General features: G+C 41.0%; 1 protein-coding gene across 10 annotated transcripts in view; it reads right to left on the reverse strand.

Moving 5' to 3' along the window:
* LOC103234683 (galectin-9-like) overlaps positions 1 to 22,409 on the reverse strand; it is a 132,164-nt gene that overhangs the window by 18,858 nt on the left and 90,897 nt on the right. For 9 of the 10 annotated variants that reach the window (XM_073016496.1, XM_073016495.1, XM_073016497.1 and 6 more), the window contains one exon: positions 11,484 to 11,694. In XM_073016496.1, the coding sequence (XP_072872597.1) occupies positions 11,484 to 11,694 (211 nt within the window). Of the gene's footprint in view, positions 1 to 11,483; positions 11,695 to 21,732; positions 22,274 to 22,409 lie in introns of those variants that run through there. The other variant, XR_012093170.1, reaches the window with a different exon arrangement.

A 22,409-nucleotide genomic window follows, 5' to 3' on the forward strand; every position in this document is an offset into this window, starting at 1 on the left:
TGGAGGGAAGGGTGGAAACCAAGCTTATGCCAGAAAAAGTCACAGAAAGCTGGACCCTCTAATGGGAACCTAAATCTCTTACTGGGCAGATCACAGTAAAGACCCATTGCTGATAAGTGAAGCAGTGATTACCCATGACATACTTGGCATCAAAATTACTAAGTATTTCTTAGTATTATAATTATTCATATAAAAATTACTAAGCATAGTTACCTGTGCTTTATTGGCAGGAAGTGCTGAGAGAAGGTGAAGCACTGGGCTCCAGTAGCTGTGGAACTAAAATTGTAGGGGTACAATGGTAATCATGGGATTGTAGAAGTACTTGGTTTGGTTTTAACTGCACTGGCATTCTTTTTATTAAAAAATAATAGAGAAAGAATGAAAGAAAAAAGAAGAGAGACACATTCATTCCAAACAACTACCAATTCAAGGCACACTTTGAATACTAGGCATTCTTGATGATAGCACTTAAAGAAACCCTCACATCTGAAAAGCACAGGGAAGAGAGTGCTGAAACTCACATGTAGGATCTAATTTCAAAAAACATGGCACAACTGCAATGGAAACTGATGCATGGTCTCAACAAATCCTAGACGTCAAAGTTAATGCTCTGATAGTTGGCTAACTCAATTTCCTAATTTCACAAACTGCTTTAAAAAACTACAGTTATGAAAATGTATGGATAGTGGCTTAAATATAAACATATAGACCAATGGAACAAGAATTGAGAGTTCAGAAATAAACCTAAACATCTATTGTAAATTTATTTCAACAAGAGTGCCAAGACTATTCAATGTGGAAAGACATTGTCTCTTGAAAAAATGGTTTTTGGTTTTTGTGGGGTTTTTGTTTGTTTTAAACTTTTAAGTTTTAAGTTCAGGGGTACATGTGCAGGGTGTGCAGGCTTGTTATACAGGTAAACCTGTCATAAAGGTTTTTTTGTACTGAATATCCACATGTAAAAAAATGAAGCTGGACTCTTACCTTATACCATATACAAAAAATAACTCCAAATGGATCAATGATCCAAAGGTAAGAGATAAAACTGCCAAATACTTAGAATGAATATAAGGGTGAATCTTCTTTGTCTTGGATTTGGCAATGGTTTCTTCAATATGACACCAAAAGCATGAGCAATAAAAAAAAAAAAAAGACAAATTTGACCTTATCAAAATTTTAAAAATTTGTGCATCAGAAAACACTATAAAGAGAGTGAAAAGATAACCTGCAGAATGGAAAATATATATTGGCAAATCATCTACTTGACAAGTGTCTAGTATCCAGAATATATGAAAAACTTTCATAACTAAACAAAAAGGCAAGCAACACAATATTAAAATAAGCAAATGATATTTCTTCAAAAAGATACAGACGACCATCAGGCATACAAGGAAATATTTAATGTCATTGGTCACAAAGGAAATTTAAATCAAAATCGTAACATCTATCTTCAGCTCCCAGGGTAAGTCAGGAAGGACCATCAGATGGGGACAGGGTTATGTGTTTCTGAGCACAGACCTTCCTTGGGCTCTTTGGGTGGGGCTTGCTGTGGCTGCAGTGAGGGTTCAGGGTGTGGTTCCCAGGTCAATGGAGTTATGTTCCCAGGTGGATTATGGCTGCCTCTGTGATATCACACAGATTGTCAGAAAAGTGGGGGAAAGCCAGCAGGTACAGGCCTCATCCAGCTCCCACGCAACCCAAAAGACGGGTCTCACTCCAATTGTGCCACCCACAGCGTCACTGAGTTTATTTCCAGGCAGTGGGTGACAAGGGCTGACAACTTACCCAGGCTAACAGCCTTCCAGCTAAGGAAGCAAGCAAGGTTTTTATGCCTCCTTGCCTGTCACGTCTGCACATAAAGATTTCATTACCACAAACCCAAAAGCAATAAAACAAAGATAAATAAGTGGACTTAATTAAAGACTTTTGCATGGTAGACAGAACAATCAGCAGAATAAACAAAACCTACAGAGTAGGAGAAAGTCTTCACAATCTACATGTCCAACAAAGAAGTAATATTCAGAATTTACAAGGAACTCAAACTAATTAGCAAGAAAAAAACAAACAATCCCATCAAAAAGTGGGCTAAGGATATGAACAGACAATTTTCAAAAGAAGACATACAAATGACCGACAAACATATGAAAAACTCCTCAACACCACTAATGATAAGGGAAATGCAAATCAAAACAAAGATACCACCTTACTCCTGCAAGAATGGCCATAATAAAAAAATTAAAAATTAAAAGATGTTGGCGTGGATGCAGTGAAAAGGGAACACTTCTAACTGCTGGTGGAAATGTGAACTAGTACAATCACTATGGAAAACAGTGTGAAGATTCCTTCAGGAATTAAAAGTAGAACTATCATCTGATCCAGCGATGCCACTACTGGGTATATATCTGGAGGAAAAGAAGTCATTGTACAAAAAGATACTTGCACACACATGTTAATAGCAGCACAACTCACAATTGCAAAACTGTGGAACCAGTCAAAATGTCCATCAATCAATAAATGGATAAAGAAACTCATATATATATATATGAATGGATAAAGAAACGTATATATATTTATATATATACACACATACCTATATGTGATGTGATACTACTCAGCCAGAAAAAGGAATGAGTTAACAGCATTTGCAGCAACCTGGATGCGATTGGAGACTATTATTGTAAGTGAAGTATCTCAGGAATGGAAAACTAAACATTGTATGTTCTCACTCATAAGTGGGAGCCAAGCTATAAGAATGCAAAGGCATGAGAATGATACAATGGACGTTGGGGACTCAAGGAGAAAGGATGTAAAGAAGGTGAGGGGATAAAAGACTACAAATTGGGTTAAGGGTATACTGCTCTGGAGGTGGGCACACCAAAATCTCACAAATCACCACTAAAGGACTTACTCATGTAACCAAATATCACCTGTTCCCCCAAAACCCTATGAAAAAAAAATTAAAGAATTAATAGAAAAATTATACACACAAGAAAACCATGAGATACTACCTCACACCCACGAGGATGGTTATAATTTTAAATATGAAAAAAACAAGTGTTGGTGAGGATGCAGAAAATTTTTAGATCTCTTACACATTGGTGACAGAAATGTAAAATGGTATCACTTCGGTGGAAAATAGTTTTATGGTTCAGGGGTTCAAACAAAAACTTCTACATAAATATTCATAGATGCACTTTCACAATAGTCAGAGTAGAAACAACCTAATTATCCATCAACTGCTGAATGAATAAACAAATTGTGATATCTTCACAAAATGGAATATTATTCAGCTACAAAAAGAAGGAATGCGGATACATGCTACAATATAAATAAATCTTAAAAACATTGGCCGGGCGTGGTGGCTCAAGCCTGTAATCCCAGCACTTTGGGAGGCCGAGACGGGCGGATCATGAGGTCAGGAGATCGAGACCATCCTGGCTAACGCGGTGAAACCCCGTCTCTACTAAAAAATACAAAAAACTAGCCGGGCATGGTGGCGGGCGCCTGTAGTCCCAGCTACTCGGGAGGCTGAGGCAGGAGAATGGCGTGAACCCGGTAGGCGGAGCTTGCAGTGAGCTGAGATCTGGCCACTGCACTCCAGCCTGGGCGACAGAGCGAGACTCCGTCTCAAAAAAAAAAAAAAAAAAAAAAAAAAAAAATTGTTTAATGTTTTCTTCTTTTTTTTTTTTTTTTTTTTTGAGACAGTCTCGCTCTGTTCACAAGGCTGGAGTGCAGTGGCACTCTGGAGGCTACCCTCAGGGTTAACAAACTTTTTTTGTTTTGTTTTATTTGTTTTGTTTTGTTTTAGAACAACGGTCCATGGGTATGAGTGTGGTGGCACATGCCTTTAATCTCAGTGCTTTGTTAGGCCAAGACAGAAAAGTCACTTTAGCCCAAGAGTTTGAGGTTGCAGACAGCCATGATCACACCACTTCATTCCAGGCTGGGCCACAGAGCCAGAGCTTGTCTTAAAAATCATAGATGACACAAACAAATGAAAACACACCCCATGATCACGAATGGGTAAGACACTGTGACAATGACTATACTGCCCAAAGCAATCTACAGATTTAATGCAATTTCTGTCAAAATACCATCATCATTCTTCACAGAACTAGAAAAAACAATCCTGAAATTCACATGAAGCCAAAAAGAGCCCACAGAGCCAAAGCAATACTAAGAAAAAAGAACAAACCTTAAGAGATCACATTCCCCAACTTCAAATTATACTACAAGGCTATAGTTACCAAAATAGCAGATACTGGTATAAAAATAGGCATGTAGACCAATGGAACAGAATAGAGAGCCCAGAAATAAAGCCAAATACTTACAGCCAACGGATCTTCAGCAAAGCATACAAAAACATGAAGTGGGTGTATTAGTCCATTTTCTCACTGCTGTAAACAAATACCTGAAAATCGGTGATTTATTTAAAAAGTAGGTTTAATTGGCTCACAATTCCACAGGCTGTATATGAAGTATGGTTGGGGAGGCCTCAGGAAACTTACAATTATGGCAGAAGGCAAAGGAGAGGCTGGCACCTCTTACACTGTGGGAGAAAGAGAGAGCAAAGGGCAAGGGGCTATACACTTTTAAACAACCAGATCTTTGAAGATTCACTCACTGTGAGTGAATTCACTCACGAGAACATCAAGGGGGAAATCTGCCCAACATGATCCAATTACCTCCCCACAAGCCCTTCCTCCAACATTGGGGATTACAACTGAATGTGAGATTTGAACAGGGGAGCAGACCCAGACCACATCATTTTACCCCTGGTCCTTCCCAAATCTTATGTCTTTTTCACATTGAAAAATATAATCATGCCTTCCCAGCAGTCCCCCAAAATCTTAACTCATTTCAGCATTAACTCAAAAGCCCAAAGTCCCAAGTCTCATCTGAGACAAGGCAAATCCCTTCAACCTATGAGCCTGTAAAATCAAAAACAAGTTAATTACTTCCAAGATACAATGGAGGTATAAGCAATGGGTAAACACTCCCTTTCCAGAGTGAAAAATCTGCCAAAACAAAAGGACTACAGGCACCTGCAAATCTGAAACCCAGCAGGGAAGTCATAAAATCTTAAAGATCCAAAATAATCTTATTTGAATCCATGTCTCATATGCAGGCAAAACTGATGAAAGAGGCAGCCTCTCAAGGCCTTGGGCAGCTCTGCCCATGTGGCTCTGCAGGATACAAACCCCGTGGCTGCTTTCACAGGCTAGCTTTGAGTGTCTGCAACTTTTCCAAGCACTTGGTGCAAGTTGTCAGTGGATCTACATTCTGGGTTCTGGAGGATGGTGGCCCTCTTGTCACAGATCCACTAGGCAGTGCCCCAGTGGAGACTCTGGGTGGGGGCTGCAACCCCACATTTCCCTATGCACTTCCCTGGTAGAGGTTCCCCATGAAGGCTCTGCCCCTGCAGCAGATTTGTTCCTGGACATCCAGGAATTTCCACACATCCTCTGAAATCTAGGCAGAGGCTTCCAAGCCTCAACTTTTACCCTCTATGCACCCATAGGCTTAACATCACATAGAAGTTGTCAATGCTTATGGCTTACACCCTCTGGAGTAGCGGCCTGAGACATAATTGGGGCCCTTTTAGCTGCTGCTGGAGCTGGAGCAGCTTGGGATGTCTCGTTGTCTTGGTTCCTCTTTACTGGTGCAAATGTTTGCAGTAAACTTGAATTCCTCTCCAAAAAATGAGTTTTTCTTTTCTACCACATGATCAGGTTACAAATTTTCCAAACTTTTATGCTCTGCTTCCCTTTTAAATATAAGTTCCATTATCAGATAATCTCTTTGCTCATGCATATGACCATATACTGTTAGAAGCTTCCAGGCTACCCTTGAATGCTTTGCTGCTTAGAAATGTCTTCTGCCAAGTGCCCTAAATCACCTCTCTCAAGTTTGAAGTTCCACAGATCCCTAGAGCAGGGGGGAAATGCCACCTATATAATTATTAGCTTTTCATTCACAATCATTCAACAAGTCTCTAGGAAGTTCAAAACTTTCCTTCATCTCCTTGTCTTTTTCTAGCCCTCCAAACTGTTCCAACCTCTGCCCATTACTGAGTTCCAAAGTTGTTTCCACATTTTCAGTTATCTTCATAGAAACCCCCTACTTGTGGCGCTAATTTTTGGTATTAGTCCATTCTCACACTGCTATAAATAAATACCTAAAACTAGGTTGTTTATAAAGAAAAGACGTTTAATTGGTTCATGATTCCACGGGTTGTACAGGAAGTGTGGCTGGAGAGGCTGGAGGAAACTTACAAGCATGGTGGAAGGTGAAGGAGAAGCTGGCACGTCTTACATGGCTGGAGTAGGAGGAAGAGAGAGTGAAGCAGGGGGTGCTACACTTTTAAACAACCAGATCTCACGAGGACTAGTGACTCACTGCCATAAGAAATAGACGGGAAAAATCCACCCTCATGTTCAAATTAACTCCCACCAGGTCCCTCTTCTAACATTAGGGATTACAATTTGATGTGAGATTTGGGAGGGAACACAGACCCAAAGCATATCAGTGGGGGAAGAAAACTATACTCAGTAAATAGTGCTGGGAACACTGACAAGTCACATGTAGAAGAATGAAACTGGATTCTCATCTCTTGTCTTATACAAAAATCAACTCAAGGTAGATCGAAGACTTAAATCTAAGACATGAAGACATTAAAATTCAAGAAGATAACATTGAAAAAACTCTTCTAGGCATTGGCTTAGGTAAAGAATTCACATCTATGAACCCAAAAGCAAATGCAACAAAAATAAATAAATGAGATCTATCTAAACAAACTAAATATCTTCTGTACAGCAAAAGAAATAATCAGCAGAGTAAACAGACCACTCACAGAGTGGGAAACAAAATATTCACAAACTATGCATCTGACAAAAGACTAAGATCCAAAATCCACAAAGAATTCGAAAAAATCAACAACAACAAAAAAATCACATCAAAAAGCGGGCTAAGGACATGAATAGACAATTCTCAAAAGAAGATCTACAAATGGCTAACAAACACATGAAAACTTGCTCAGCATCACTAATTATTAGGGAAATGCAAATCAAAACAACAATGCAATACCACCTCACTCCTGCAAGAACGGCCATAATTAAAAATAATAAATAAAAAAAGATTTCAGCGTGGAGGAGGTGATCAGGAAATACTTCTATACTGCTGTTGGGAATGTAAACTAGTATGGTTGCTATGGAAAACAGCATGGAGATTTTTTAAAGAACTAAAAGTAGAACTACAATTTGATCCAGCAATCCCACTACTGGGTATCTACCCAGAGGAAAAGAAGTTAATATTCAAAAAGAATACTTGTTCATGCATGTTTTTAGTGGCACAATTCACAATAGCAAAATAGTGGAGCTAACACAAATGTCCATCAATCAATGAATGGATTAGAAAAAGTTGTGTGTGTGTGTGTGTGTGTGTATATTCCATTGTGTGTATATATATGTGTGTGTGTGTATATATGTGTGTGTGTGTGTATATATACACATATATATATACACATATACACACACACACACATATATACAATGGAATACTATGCAACCACAAAAAGAAATGGACTATCAGCATTTCCAGTAACCTGGATGAGATTGGAGACTCTTATTTTAAGTGAAGTAACTCAGGAATGGAAAACAAACATCATATGTTCTCAATGATATGTGGGAGCTAACCTATGAGGACACAAAGGCATAAAAATAATATGATGGGCTTTGGGGACTTGGGGGGAAGAGTGAGAGGGGGATGAGGGAAAAAATACTACAAATATGATGCCGTATATACTGCTTGGGTGATGGGTGCACCAAAATGTCACAAATCACCAATAAAGAAATTACTCATGTAACCAAATACAATCTGTATCACAATAACATGGGAAAAAATAAACTAAACTAATGAGTTTTAAAAAATAAAAATATCAGTACAAAGACAAAAATATACACAAACTGCCAATAAACATATGAAAAAAATGTTCAACATCACTAATCATCAGGGAAATGCAAAATAAAACCATAATACCAGAGACATGGAATCAACCTAAATGCCATCAATTACAGATTGAACACAGAAAATGTGTTACATATACACCATGGAATACTATGCAGCCACAAAAAAGAACAAGGTCATGTCTTTTGAGGGAATATAGGTGGAGCTAGAGGCCATTATCCTTAGCAAATTAATGCAGGACCAGAAGAAAAATACTTCATGTTCTCACTTATAAGTGGAAGCTAAACGATGAGAGCTCATAAACACAAAGAAGTAAATGATAAACACTGGGGCCTATTTGAGAGTGGAGGGTGAGAAGAGGGAGAAGAGCAGAAAAAATAACTACTTTTTGCTTTGCTCAGTACCTGGATGGTGAAATAATCTGAACAACAAACACCCGTGACAAGGGGTTTACCTACACAACAAACCTGCACATGTACACTTGAACTTAAAAGAAAAGTTAAAGAATGGTAAAAATAAATAAATTGGGGAAAATTTTTTTAAATTTCCTTTTTATTCCATCTTCTTGGGCCCCCCTCACTTGCAAATAGAGGCCCACATACACGAATGTTTAGCACCATCACGGATGGCATCCCAGAGGAATCGCAATGCTGACAGAGTTAGGCATCAAGGACATTATTATCACAGAGTATATTTATTCTTTGGGGGCTTCAGTTATAACTGGAAAGACCAAAAAACCTTTGAGATGAGGAGGCTTTAGAGTTCATTAAAGAGTTTCTGCTTTTTGAGCAATCCCAAATTTGCTGGGAGAAGACTTTGATTGAGCAGGAGGAGGAAAGATGTTGAGTAGATTTTCAGAGGCAATTCAAAAATTATCAGTTGAACATTCACCTTGGACTCTATGTAATCTCTTTGTATGTGAGATGTCATTCCTGGCCACCATGAGCACAGAGTAGCAGCTGAATAAAGACGAATGTAACGAATGACCTTCAGGAAGTGCATTGAGCTGGTGAATATCATTCAAGAAAGGGCAGTCACTGTGTGTTTGCCTGGCAGGGCCGGCATGTAAAATTATCTCGGTTATTCAAATAAAATGACTGCCGGGCAAGCAGCAAGTCAATGTGAAATCCAAGTCATTTTCTGCTCATTAAGCCAGTGGTTTCAGGATAGTTTTCATCCACTCACGGCACAAATTACATAATTCCCCAAAAAAATGAATTCCGTGGTGGTGATGGGGCCTATAATCCATTATCAAAATAGAGAAGTGATCAAGACTGTGAAATGGAAGGTGTAAGGAGGAGAGTGTACCTAATCAGAACCCAAGAGTTTCCACTGAGAGGGGAGGGAATTTCATTCCATACTGGAAAGAAACAGGAAGAGAGGCATGAAGAGTGTCATTCACTGTGCGTTAGCATCTCAAAGTAACTGGATGTTAGGTTAAAGGAAGGGTAAGGAGAGAGGCATACCCATGAGTGAGGTTGGAGTTGCAGAAACTATTGCAGTGAACATGGGAAGAGACGATGAGAATGATTAAAATGACGCCTGAGATGGCCCTTGCAAACAAAGAGGCTATTTAGGGACTCTCTTCAATCTGCCTTCATTGATTTTTAAATAATATGTTGTTTCTCTTCTCCTAAGTTGTTCTCCATACATGCTATGAAGCAGATAATCACAGTTCTTCTATTGGGGAAAGGTCTGTCATTCTGCCATCTTGGTAGGAACTCCAAGAAGCTGAGAATGGAGGGTGAGGACAAGTGCTACAGAGAAACATTCCCAGAGAAAATGAAAATAACTGTCTGATTGGTTTCACCAGTGATATGGATTAGTGAGTGCTGTCTATTTTATTTTGCCCCTCTAAAGTAGGTGTGTTCATTGCCTTTTTCCTGTCTCTTTTTGTCTTTTTGGCTTCATTTGTATAAAGCAGATGGTATGTCCCTTTGGTGCACATGTTGAGATTGCAAGTGACAATTTTTAGTCACCTGATAGACACCATATCCTGATTAGATAAGATACTGCACTTCACTCTGAGCCTGTTCCTGCTGTAGTATTGCCTTCAGAGATCCCTTACAGGGTTAGTGTTGTTGGTATGTGGGAAGTATATAAGCCAGTAACGACTGAATGGAACTAGTTGCCAAGGATGGCCCCTCATGACTACAGTCACAATAACCACAGCTTGTGGAGTCCTCTCCTTTTGATTAGGGGTGTCTATGTGACTCACCATGGTCAATGTAAAGCTATAGAAGTGACACTGTCTGCCGTTCAAAGGTAGGTCTTATAATGCCATGCACTGTTTCCATGAGCCTTTTGAAAGGCTTTCTTTGCTGAAAGCCAATCACCATTCATTAAGTCCAAGAACCATGAGACTCTCCTGATTTGAACATATTCAAGGCATGAACGGAAAGGTGTGGTAGTGAAAGAGATAACCAGCCAGTTTCTAGGTGTTCACTCAGCCCTAGTGTTGACTTGGACATGAGTGAAGCATCTTCTGAAATCCCAGCCTACTAAAACGTAATACAGCATCACATGTGAGAGCAAAATACTGGGAAAAACTTTAATGCCCAAAAAAGGGTCAAGTTCAATAATTTTGGGTAAACTTTTTAATGGAATATTATGCAATCTTTAAAAACTGAAGTGGCACCATGGATTGATAGTGCCTTCAAGATATATTATTTGTGAACAAATCAACTTAATTCCTGAAGTGTAATGTGTAGAGCAACTTATACCAGGATTTGCTTAAAAACAAATGAAATCATAGACATATCTATATCCATCCACAGGCAAAGGTTTCCTCTGAAAGGCTGGGCACAGTGGCTTATGCCAGTAATCCCAGTATTTTGGGAGGCCAAGGTGAGCAAATCACGCAAGGTTCGGAGTTCAAGATAAGCCTGGCCAACATGGTGAAACTCTGCTTCTACTAAAAATACGAAAGTTAGCCAGGTGTGATGGCATGCACCTGTAATTCCAGCTATTGGGAGGCTAAGGCAAGAGAATCGCTTGAATCTGGGTGGTGGAGTTTGCAATGAGCTGTGATCATACCACTGCACTCCAACCTGGATGACAAAGTGAGACTCTGTCTCAAAAAAATAAAAAAATAAAAAGATTCTTTCGGAAGAAGAGCGGAACTCTAGTAATGCTGTTCTTATGAGTAGAATTGGGGCCCAAAAGTTAGACAAAGACATAATTTTTGAATGATTAAAACCACCTTTTTCTTAAGTATATTGTATACATTCAGCTAAATGAAAATTTAAAGAATGGCATAAGTAGAAATGAGCACTATGGGAAAAGACAGGAGATTCTCCACTTTGTGGGAAATGGCAGGTGAACCGACCTTGATGTTGGTCAGATTTTGGAAAGAGCAGAGGACGGCAGTGCAAGCAGAGGGTGCTCTGTGACGAAAACCTGAAACAGGAGCAGTTACGGAAGATGGGCCCCAAGGGACTGGTGGCACCAAGTCAATGAAAGCTGCCTCCTCTAGGAGCCCGCAAAGCTCCAGGGCTGGAAGCTCCTGAGGTGCTCACCTTGTATTCTTTGTGACGCACATAGATGCACAGCTCAAATGGTTTGCCATCTTCAAAGGGCAAATAGTAGCATTTCTCCTCGTACCTCCATATGCCAAACACACGACTGTTCATGATTGCAGGATGACCAAAGTGCAGTCGGAATTGGAAAGCAATATCTGAGTCCTCATCCGTCCCAGTGTAGAAATTCACCTCCAGCTGTGGGTCCTTGCTGAGGTCAAAGCACACAGCACGTTGGGCAGGTTCCTTCATAGTGCAGACACACACTCAACACACACACAAATCCCTTCCCCACTTTACCCAGGGCAAGAAGTCTCCCTGATGATACTGCAGTCCTGGTTCCTGTGGGGATGCTTCAGCTCCTCGTGCTCCCAGGCAGAGAGATGCTGTGCTCCTCATCCCCAGACAAAAACTGAGCACCAGTCAGGGACCTGGGCCTATAATCTGTTCATTTCCTGGAAACTCTATGCCCTTTAATAAAGAGCCACGGCCCCAACCCACTGAGTGTCCTTCTCCCCTAGGCCCCATGGCTGGCCCACATGCAGTTGCTGCAGGTCTCATGCCTGGTGCTGGAGGGTCTCCAGGGCGTGCACTTGCATGAGGTCTTCATTATGCCAACTAGACATTTCCACATCACTCACACATAAGGTCACACCCTTAGCAAATATTCCCCCTTCTCTACTCCACCCCCTCCATTGGACCATGGAGTACTCACACAAAAGTGAGGATCGGTGTCCCTGTGATTATCACGCAGGAACCAACAGACAAGGAAACAGGCAGTGTGTATGGTACCTGCCAGGGTATTGAGAGTGAGTGAGAGGTAAAGGGTCAGCCTCCCCCTATTGTAACAGATTCCCATGGTGCGGGAGGTTAGAGATCACAGGGCAGACTCTGAGGCCTCTCCCCTTTCACCCTACCACAGTCAGGGCCCCATATTCCTGAAGATATGGTGGACCCATAGGTAGGAGCAATTGTTCAAGAGCCAGGCATCCTGGATTCCAGTCCTCATTCTGCCTCTTACTAGCAGTGCAATCTTAGATCTATTACTTAACCCTCCCTGCCTCGGTTTCCCCAGGACAAGGAGGATTGTCAGTAATTCCTACTTTGTAGGGTGTTCTCAGTGACAGAGGAGTTAATATATGTAAAACTTCTACTCTAATCCCTGGCATGTGTAGGGTCTGTTAGGGGTGACCTAACAGAACAGGGGAGTCTTCCTGAGACATTGACCTGCCTTATTTTCAACTCTGAAAATGAAAACAAGACTTGAGGGTGAAAGAATTTAGAAATTCACTCCAGTGAGAAACAACACTTGTTGAAAGAGACAGAAATGACGAAAGAACAGGAAACCCCTGTGTGTGGGAGGCACATGCATCACCATCATCAAGGGCAATGGACGTCCTTCCCAGAAGGGCACACATTGCTGACAGCGCAGCCTCAGTACTTGCACATATGAAGCCTGTGGGTCAGGGACATAACTAGAGGGAACGATTGATTTCTACCACGACTACAAGTGGTTGATGATTTTTCCATATTTTTGAGATAGGGTCTTGCTTTGTCACCCAGGCTGACATGCAGTGGTGCAATCACAGCTCACTGAAACGTTGAACTCCTGGGCTGCAGTGATCCTCACACATCTGCCCCCTCTTGTGTAGCTGGGGCGAAAGGTGCCTGCCACTCTGCCAGTCTGATATTTAAAGTTTTTCAAAGAAAGGGTCTCACTATAATGCCCAGACTGGTCTCAAACTTCTGACCTCGAGTTACCCTCCCATCTTTGCCTCCCAAATTGGTGGGATTATAGCCGTGAGCCAGTGAACCCAGCTGCTTTGTTGAGTAACATTCACAGTAAACTGTCTGAATTCAAACAGAGCTTGTTCTTTCATGAGTGGAGGAACAAGTTTAGTTTCAGTTCAGACAGAGCTTACCGTGAATATTTCGCGTGGTTCAGCTGCTGAAACCATGGCCTCTAATATTCTTCCCTGGCAAATCAGTGTCTGAACACTCTCCTGTTCCACAATGGGAAGAACAGGCTGAGCTGGGGCAAGGAAGTTGAGCTTGGGAAGCCAAAGCCAGTGGTCACTCTGTGCAGTCCCCACCTGAGGAACCATCACCCCCATAGTCTGCATTGCTCTTCCCCACTCTTACTGGGAAGACATCTACCGATGCTACATTTTGCTCTCATAAGTGACCTGAAACTAGTCCTTGGTAACTCACAATCCCCAAGATCCCCACCAGTTAAGCCATCTGGGATCCACATTGACACATATGAAAAGACACACAGCTGCTTCATCAGAGGTGCTGCTGTGTGTGGAGGAACCTTCACATGCACAGAAGGCCACATGCATGTTCCCAGTTCAACATCCTGTCACATAACAGCACACACACCCACAGTCACACACAGCCACACCATTCACTGAGTCACACATACCTGCTCACTGTGCACATAAAGATGACCATGCACTGGTCTGGCTGCGAGCAAACATACACTTACATCACAGACAGGAAGACAAAGCACACTCAACCACTTACACTCACTCACACACCCGCCCGTCCTGGTGGGGCATCCGCCTCCCACCTAAAGTCACTTAATCTCAGCAGAGTTCACTCTCATCAGACACCACCACACACTCACAGAGGGTTACACTGGTCCAGGATCCCCACCTCACACCCCACAGTCATCTCAGATACCACAGCCTCAGGGTTTCTCTTCCACACAACCACGCCTCTCAGGAAAGCATTCGCAGTAGGAATGTTCATATTTTCATCTCAGAAAATCTCCCCTGTTTCTTTCTTGGTTTATGTGACTTGAGATTGTTAAAGTCTGTGCCTTTTCAACTCACGGGTAGTGATGACATTGTTCTCTCCTTCTGGGTGACTCTTCAGAATTGTGTCCAGTCTTCTGTGTGAATCTCTGAGTGGGATCATTTAAATGCTGCAACTCAGAGATGCCTTCTGGCTTCATGCCAGATTCCAACCCCTCCCAGCAAGCTTTCCGTGTAGCAGGAGAAAGACTCAGATGTCAGGAAGAAACTCTGTCACAACCATAGCTGTTTGCTGTAAGGAAGCGGAAATGACAGTAGGGGAGGTACCAGCCTGTGGATTGGGTTACCAGGGATAGGATGATGGAGTGAGGGGTAGTGATTGTAAAGCTTGTCTTTGTGCCTCTCAAGCATTTTCTCCACTATGCAGAATCTAGCCAGAAGGTGTACATTCTCTCAATTTGTACAATGACTAAAAGTAAATTGGGAATTTTAGAAAAAGACGTTAGACCTAGAAGGTAATTCTCTTTGCATTTAAAGATTCTGGGAGAGCCTTTGAAGGTCTGATCCTCCTGACCTTGATCCTCAGGAGAGAACTAGAGAAAGTTAATGCATGAACCTGCCTCACACTAGGCCCCTTGGCTCTGCCATGTGAGGGTCACTCTCATCTGTCTGTCACATACCTGGACTCTAACTACATTCTCTGCTTTGTCTTAGAGTCCATGTAAAACAAAGTTTCAGAGATACTGTTTCTCCTGTAGATTCTGGGAGAAAGGTGAGATTGGTTTTTTTTCTTTTTTCTTTTTTTTTTTTACTTTTATTATAGGTGTACATATGCAGATAAAGTCGTGTCATGAGGTTTGTGGTACATAAGATTTCTTCACCTGGGTACTAAGCATAGTACCCAATAGTTGTTTTTTCTGCTCCTATCCCACCTTTCACCCTCCACCGTAAAGTAGGCTTCTGTGTGTGTTGTTCCCCTATTGGTGTCCCTGAGTCTCATCATTTAGTTCACAATTATAAGTGATAACATGGAGTATTTGGCTTTCTGTTCCTGCATTAGTTTACTAAGATTCATGGCCTCCAGCTCCATCCATGTTCCTGCAAAAGACATGACCTCATTCTTTTTTAGGGCTTCGTAGTATTCCATTGTGCATATGTATCACATTATCTGTATGTAATCTGTCCTTGATGGGCATTTGGGCTCATTCTGTGTCTTTGCTATTGTGCATAGTGTTGAAAAGAACATTCATGTTCATATGTCTTTAAGGCAGAATCAGTTATATTCTTCTGTGTATACAATAGTGTATACACCTATCCCAGTAATGGGATTGCATTTTTCTAACATTCAGGGATGTTGAGCTTCTTTTCATTTGCTTGTTGGCCACCTGTATGTCTTGTTTTGAAAACTGTCTATTAATGTTCTTGGTCTACTTTTTTTGAGACAGGATTTCACTATGACACCCAGGCAGAAGTGCAGTGGTGAAATCTCAACTAACTGCAACCTCTGCCTGGGCTCAGGCAATCCTCCCAGCTCAGCTTTCTAAGTAGCTGAGATTACAGGTGCTCGAGACAAGACTTGGCTAATTTTTCTATTTTTCATAGAGATAGGGTTTTGCCATGTTGCCGAAGCTGGTCTTGAACTTGACTCAAGCAGTCCTCAGCCTCCCAAAGTGCTGGAATTACAAGCATGAGCCACTGCTCCCAGCCCTTTGCCCATTTTTTATGGGGTTGTTTGTTCTTTTCTTGTAAAGTTGTTAAAGTTCCTTATAGATGTTAGATATTAGACAATTTTCAGATACATAATTTGCAAATATTTTCTCCTTTTCTGTAGGTTGTCTGTTGATTCTGTTGATAGGTTCTGTTGCTGTGCAGAATCTTTTTAGTTTAAATTGATCCATTTGTCCATTTTTCCTTTTCTTGTGATTGTCTTTCGCATCTTTGTCATGAATCTTTTGCCTATTCCTACATTCGGAATGGTATTGCCTTAGGTAGCCTTCCAGGATTTTCATAGTTTTGGTTTCACATTTAAGTCTTTAACTCATCTTGAGTTAATTTTTCTATATAATCAGGAAAGTGGTTCAGGTTCGATCATCTGCACATGACTAGCTAATTACCCGAAAATTATTTCCTAAATAGGAATCTGTTTTCCACTGCTTGTTTGATCAATGTTGTCGAAGACCAGATGGCTGTAGGTGTGGGACCTTACTTCTTATCTCTCTGTTCTGTTCCATTGGTCTATGTGACTGTTTTTGTGCAAGTACTATGCTGTTAGGTTACTTCAAGCTATAGTACAGCTTGAAGTTGGGTAATGTGATGCTTCCAGCTTTGTTCTTTTTACTTTGAATTGTCTGGGTTATTCAGCTTACTCTTGGTTCCATATGCATTTTAAAATAGATTTTTCTAATTCTGTGAAGAATGTTATTGATAGTGCAATAGGAATACCGTCGAATCTGTACATTTCTTTGGGCAGTGTGGCTGTTTTAATGATCATTATTCTTGCCATCCATAAGCATGTTTTTCCATTTGTTTGGGTCATCTCTACTTCTTTAAGCAGTGTTTTGTAATTCTCCTTGTACCATCTTACACCTCCTGGTTAGCTGTATTCCTAGGTATTGTATTCTTTTCATGGCAATTGTGAATGGAATTGCATTCCTGATTCGGCCCTATGGTTCGCTGTCATTGGCATATAGGACTTCTAGTGATTTTTGCATATTGATTTTGTATCCTGAAGCTTTGCGAAAGTTGTTTACCAGCTTAATGATAGTTTGGGTGGGAACTGTGAGGTTTTCTAGATATAGAATCATGTCTGTAAACATGGATTGTTTAACTTCGTTCTGTATTTGGATGCCATTTGTTGCTTTCTCTTGCTGAACGCTCCGGCTGGTACTTCAAATACTATGCTGAATAAAAGTGGTGATAGACAGCATTGCAGAAATTGTGGTTTGAAAATCAGATTCAATTCTTGCTCCATATATCATGCATATTTCGAGCTGCAATTTGTCAACTACAAAACAAAACAAAACAATTATCTCCTAATTCTGTTTTATTGGCCGCTCACTTGCAAATACAGGCCTAGAAGCACCAGTGTTCAGCACCACGGACAGCACCACAGAGGAAACAGTTTTGATGGACTTTGGCATCAAGGACATTTTCAAAGAGTAGATTTATTCTTTGAGGACTTTCAGCAAAAACTGAAAAAGCCCCACAGACCATTCAGAAGGCAAGGCTTTAGAGTCCAGAATAACCTTCTATGTTTTGAGTAATACTATATTTAGTGGGAATGCTATATTTAGTGAGTTTAGGTTGAGGAGCATGAAAAAGATGTTGAGCGGGTCCCCAGAGGCAAATTAAAGTTCGTTTGTTGGACATCGCTTCCTGGTCTCTATATCTTCTCTTTTATCTGAGACGTCACTCCTGGCCACCATAAGCACAGGATAGTAGGTAGTATAAAGATGAGTATAACAAATGGCCTATGTGAACTGAACTGAGCTGGTGAATATCAGTTAAGAAAAGTCAGTCACTGTGTGTTTGTCTAGCAGGGGCAGCATGTAGGACCCTGTAGGTTATTCAAATACAATGGGCATCATCCAGGGATATGTAGATATGAAATCAAACTCATGTTATTCTAAGAAAGACATGGGTTCCAAGATAGTCTTTACCCACTTTGAGCAAGAATTGCCTAATTTCCCCAAAAACTGAATTCCATGCAGATGAGAGGGCCTATGATCCATCAACAAAACAGAGAAGTGACCAAAACTGTGAGAGGGATGATATATGGAGGTCAGTGTACCTAATAAGAACCTGAGATTTTCCAGTGAGAGGGGAGGAAATTTCAGTTTACACTTTAAAGAAACAAAGAAGTGAGGCATGAAGGTGTTATTTACTGTTCATTGACACCTCAAGGTAACTGGATGTTAAGTTAAAGGAGGGCAAAAAGAGAGGCACACCCATGAGTAAGGTTGCTGTTGAACAAGCTGTGACAATGAACATGGGAAGAAAGGATGAGGATGACCAAAATGATGCCTGAGATGGGCCCTGCAGAAAAAGAGGCTATTTGATGAGACCCTCTTCAATCTGCATTGTTTGGCTTTTAGGTAATATACTGTTTATCTTCTTCTAAGTGGTCCTCTATCTGTGCTATGAGCCAAATGATCACAGCTCTTGTAGAAAGAAAAGGGCTGTCACTATGCAATCTTGTTAGGAGCTTCAAGAAGCTGACAATAGATGGTGGAGCCAATCGTTGCAGAGAAACATTTTCAGAGAAGATGAAAATAGGGTCCAATAATGTGGACCAGTGACTGCTGCTTATTTTCTTTTTTGTTCTTGTTTGTTTTTATTTGTCTCTTTGTTTTAATTTTTATTTATGTTCAATGAGCTAGCACAGTTTCATTCATTGGGTGCATGTTTTGCTTATCAATTTAAAGAAGATCACTTAGTCCAACTTAATGAAACCTATATCCTTTAAGTACTTATAAAAACACAAGCAGCTGATATCAAGACAGTATATCCAGAGAAGGCCATGCTGGTTTGAGCAGATGTAACAAGAGTGAGAACCCTGGCTGAATTTTCGTGGGTGGTTCCAGTAAAGCTGTTGGTGACCCATCTTGCTTTCAGAGTGCTGTTTATTATCTTTTCCCTTTCTAAAATAAGTGTGTTCACTGCATTTTCCTATATCTGTTTCAGTCTAATATTTTGATTTGTATAGGGCAGATAATGTATTCTTTTAGTGCATACGTTGAGATAAAGTGCACCTGATAATTTGTAGTCACCTCATGGACAGCAGATCCTAATCGGATGATAAGATGCTGAACTTCAATCTGAGCCTGTTTCTGTAGTTCTGTTGTGTTCAGTGGTTCCTTACAGGATTAGTGGTTTTGGAATGTGGGAAACATGTAAGCCATTGAGGACTGGGTGATAATAGTTGCCAAGGATGCTCCCTCATGACCACATGTCAAAACAACCACAGCTTGTGGAATCACTTACCTTTGATGTGGGCTGTCTGTATAGCTCACTGTGTTCAATACAATGTCACAGTACTGACACCGTCTGCCTTTGTAAGCTAGGTCCTATGATGCCTTGTACCTTCTTCCTGAGCTTTTGGAAGGCTTTCTTTAGTGGAAGCCAATCATCATTCATTCAGTCCAAGAACCACGAGACTCTCATGATTTGAGGGAATTCAAGGCATGGATTGGGAGGTGAGGTAGGAAAGGAAATAACCAGTCAGCCCCCAGGTGTTCACCAGCCCCAGTGTTGAGTCAGACATGAGTGGAGCATCCTCTGGAATTCCAGCCTAAAAGATTCTTCAGAAAACGAGACTCTCACCACATAATCTACCACCCACATGAGTCCAGTTAACTGAGAAAGATCAGAATAAATGATTGTTCTAAGTCAATATGTGTTGGGAGGTTTGCTGCGCTGCAACGCCTAGTGAAACAGCAGCAAAGCAAGGTCTGCTCACTGTGTCCATGTGTATGAATTGTGCCCATCCAAACAATAAACTACATATTTTCTGGTCTAAACCCATGACTATTTGTTTCCAAATAGAAATTCCAGGATTCTACCACAAACATCAGAAAAATCTCGCAGTTATTTTTAAATATCAACAATTAGAGTTCTTTAAGAGAAATCTTTGGACTCCTATGATTACCTAATGACTGCTTGAATTAAAATTTTCACACCAGACATGTGTCTTTTTCTAAAGTTCCTGCATGGAAGTCTGTATAGAGCCAAGCACCATGTTTATATACAACAAATATCCTGAGAACAATGGAAAGAATTAGGAAATTCCCCCAGATTGTCCTCAAGTTACAAAATTTCTCCCTAAAGCCACGAGGTACACCTGTGTGGCTGTAAACAGCTACCTAACATTTCAATGCAGTGAGTCATCTGAGATTGGGTAAGGATTTTGTTTCAGAGTCACTGACGTCAACGACGTGCCATAGAAGGATGCTGTACCTAATGACTCCTAAGACATTCTAGGCACATTGTCACTCACTCCTGGAGTCACAAGAAGATTTCTCCTCTTTGATTTCTGGATGCCTCCCATAGAACTCCTCAGGTCCTCTTGGGGATGACCACTTTCTCTTTCCCCCTTAAAGCAAGAACCAAAGAAATCCTGGGTAGTTTGGTGATGTTTTAGTAACCAAGGGTAGGGGAAAGCGTGAGGAGAGGTCATGCTGTTAGCAGGCTCTGGAGATCCTATGGTCACATAGAAAAGGGATTCCTCAACAATGGAGAGTGTGGTCATCTCCCTTAATTGAAGACAGACATTGAGGTCAGGGAGACATCTCTCCACACTTGCACTGTCTTCACAGAACGTGGTGGAAGTTGATGGACAAAGCTGTAACAGTGTTGGCTATTTCTTATTACCTACAGGAAGAAAAATGCATCAGAAAGACAGTATGCCTTCAAACAGGCTTTCACCCTCTTCTCTACTCTGTCCTAGTACTTACAACATACCGTGAGAAAACTCCTTGTTATATAATTGAACCCAAGACACACACTTCTGTTTACAGATTAACTTTCTTGCCTATTTTAGACAGTTGCTCACTTTATTTCTAATTTTTCTCTTATTCTTCAAGAAATGCTTTACCGCTCTGTGACACATGGTCTATGTTTGCTCAGCCTCCCCTCTATCCTGGAGAATCCCCATGGCTACTGACTGTGTTTCACCAACTTGAATCCCTGCATCTTGTACAGGGGTTCACACAGGGTTAACGCTAGACCATGTTCATTGAATGTATATCTTTCAGTTCCACGAACTACAACCGCCATTCACTGCTGATGGCCCAGTATCTCTTTGGAGTTGCCTAGATCAGGGCTGATGGTGGCCAAGAATAAAACTCAAGTGCTGTTGGAGAGGTAGAATCGGACAAGTGTTGCAAAACATAGAATATCATTTTGAACAGCTTCTAAGAATAGGTAAAGATCCCTCACTTGAATCTGAATAAAATGTGAATCTTTTCGCCTACCGATTAGAAAGAGCCAGAACATTTGGACATATTCTCTATTACTAAGGTTGTAAAGTAACTTTATAGGTGCTAATTCGTTAAATTTAAAATGCACGTATTTCATTTCTTTGTGATATCTTTCAATATAAGTAAGAGAGGTGAATAATGACAAGAGAATTGACTAGAAGTCTTAATACAGCACCATTTGCAAGAGAAAAATATTGGAAATAACCTCAATGCCCATCAAAAAAGTCAAGGTCCACAATTTTTGGTAATCCTTCTAAGGCAACATTATGCAACCTTTGAAAACTGAGGCAGCACCATCAATAGATGATGTCTTCAAGATGTATTCTTTCACAACAAATCAACTCAGTTCCTAAAGTGTAAGGTGAAGAGCAACATATACCAGGATTTGTTTAGAAACAAATAAATTAATAAATCTATATGTTTCCATAAGCAGAGATTTCCTGTGGAAAGAGAATAAAACACTGGTAATATTCTCAGCAGTAAGATTGGGTCCAGGAGTAAGACAAAGACTTATTTTTTCATTGACTAAAACAATTTTATTCTTATGAATATTGTGTCAGTCCACTACCTGAAAACTGAAATAACAGCACAAATAGAAAGGAGAACAATGGAAAAGACAGAGGAGATTCTCCTTCTTGGGAAAAATGCCAGGTGAGCTGATATTGACTCTGGTCAGATTTGGGAAAAGAGCTGAGGATGGCAGTGCAAGTAGAGGGTGCTCCGCGATGAAAAGCCCAGGGCAGGAGTAGTTATGGCAGATAGGTCCTGAAGGACTATTGGGGCCAGGTCAGAGAGAGCTGCCTGCTGCTCTGAGAGCCCATGGAGGCCTTGTACCGGGAGCTCCTAGGATGCCGACCTGGTACTCATTGTCCACCACCAAGATGCTCAGATTATGTTTTGCCATCCTCAAAGGGCACACTGTGGCATCTTTTCTCACACTTCCAGGTCCCACACACATAGCTGTTTATGATCAAACAATGGTGAAAGTGTACTCAGAAATGGAAGCCGATGTCTGAGTCCTCATTTGTCCCTGTGTAGAAATCCATCTGCAGCTCTGGGCAAAGCACACAGAGTGTTAGGCAAGCCCCTTCTTTGTGGGGAACACACTTAACACAAACACAAATCCCTTCCCCCATTTCAGGGAAGAAAGCAGTTTCCATGGTGATACTGCAGGCCTGGTCCCTGTGGGG

This window comes from Chlorocebus sabaeus, chromosome 6 (genome assembly GCF_047675955.1).
Source record: "Chlorocebus sabaeus isolate Y175 chromosome 6, mChlSab1.0.hap1, whole genome shotgun sequence".
Classification (NCBI taxonomy): Eukaryota; Metazoa; Chordata; class Mammalia; order Primates; family Cercopithecidae; genus Chlorocebus; species Chlorocebus sabaeus.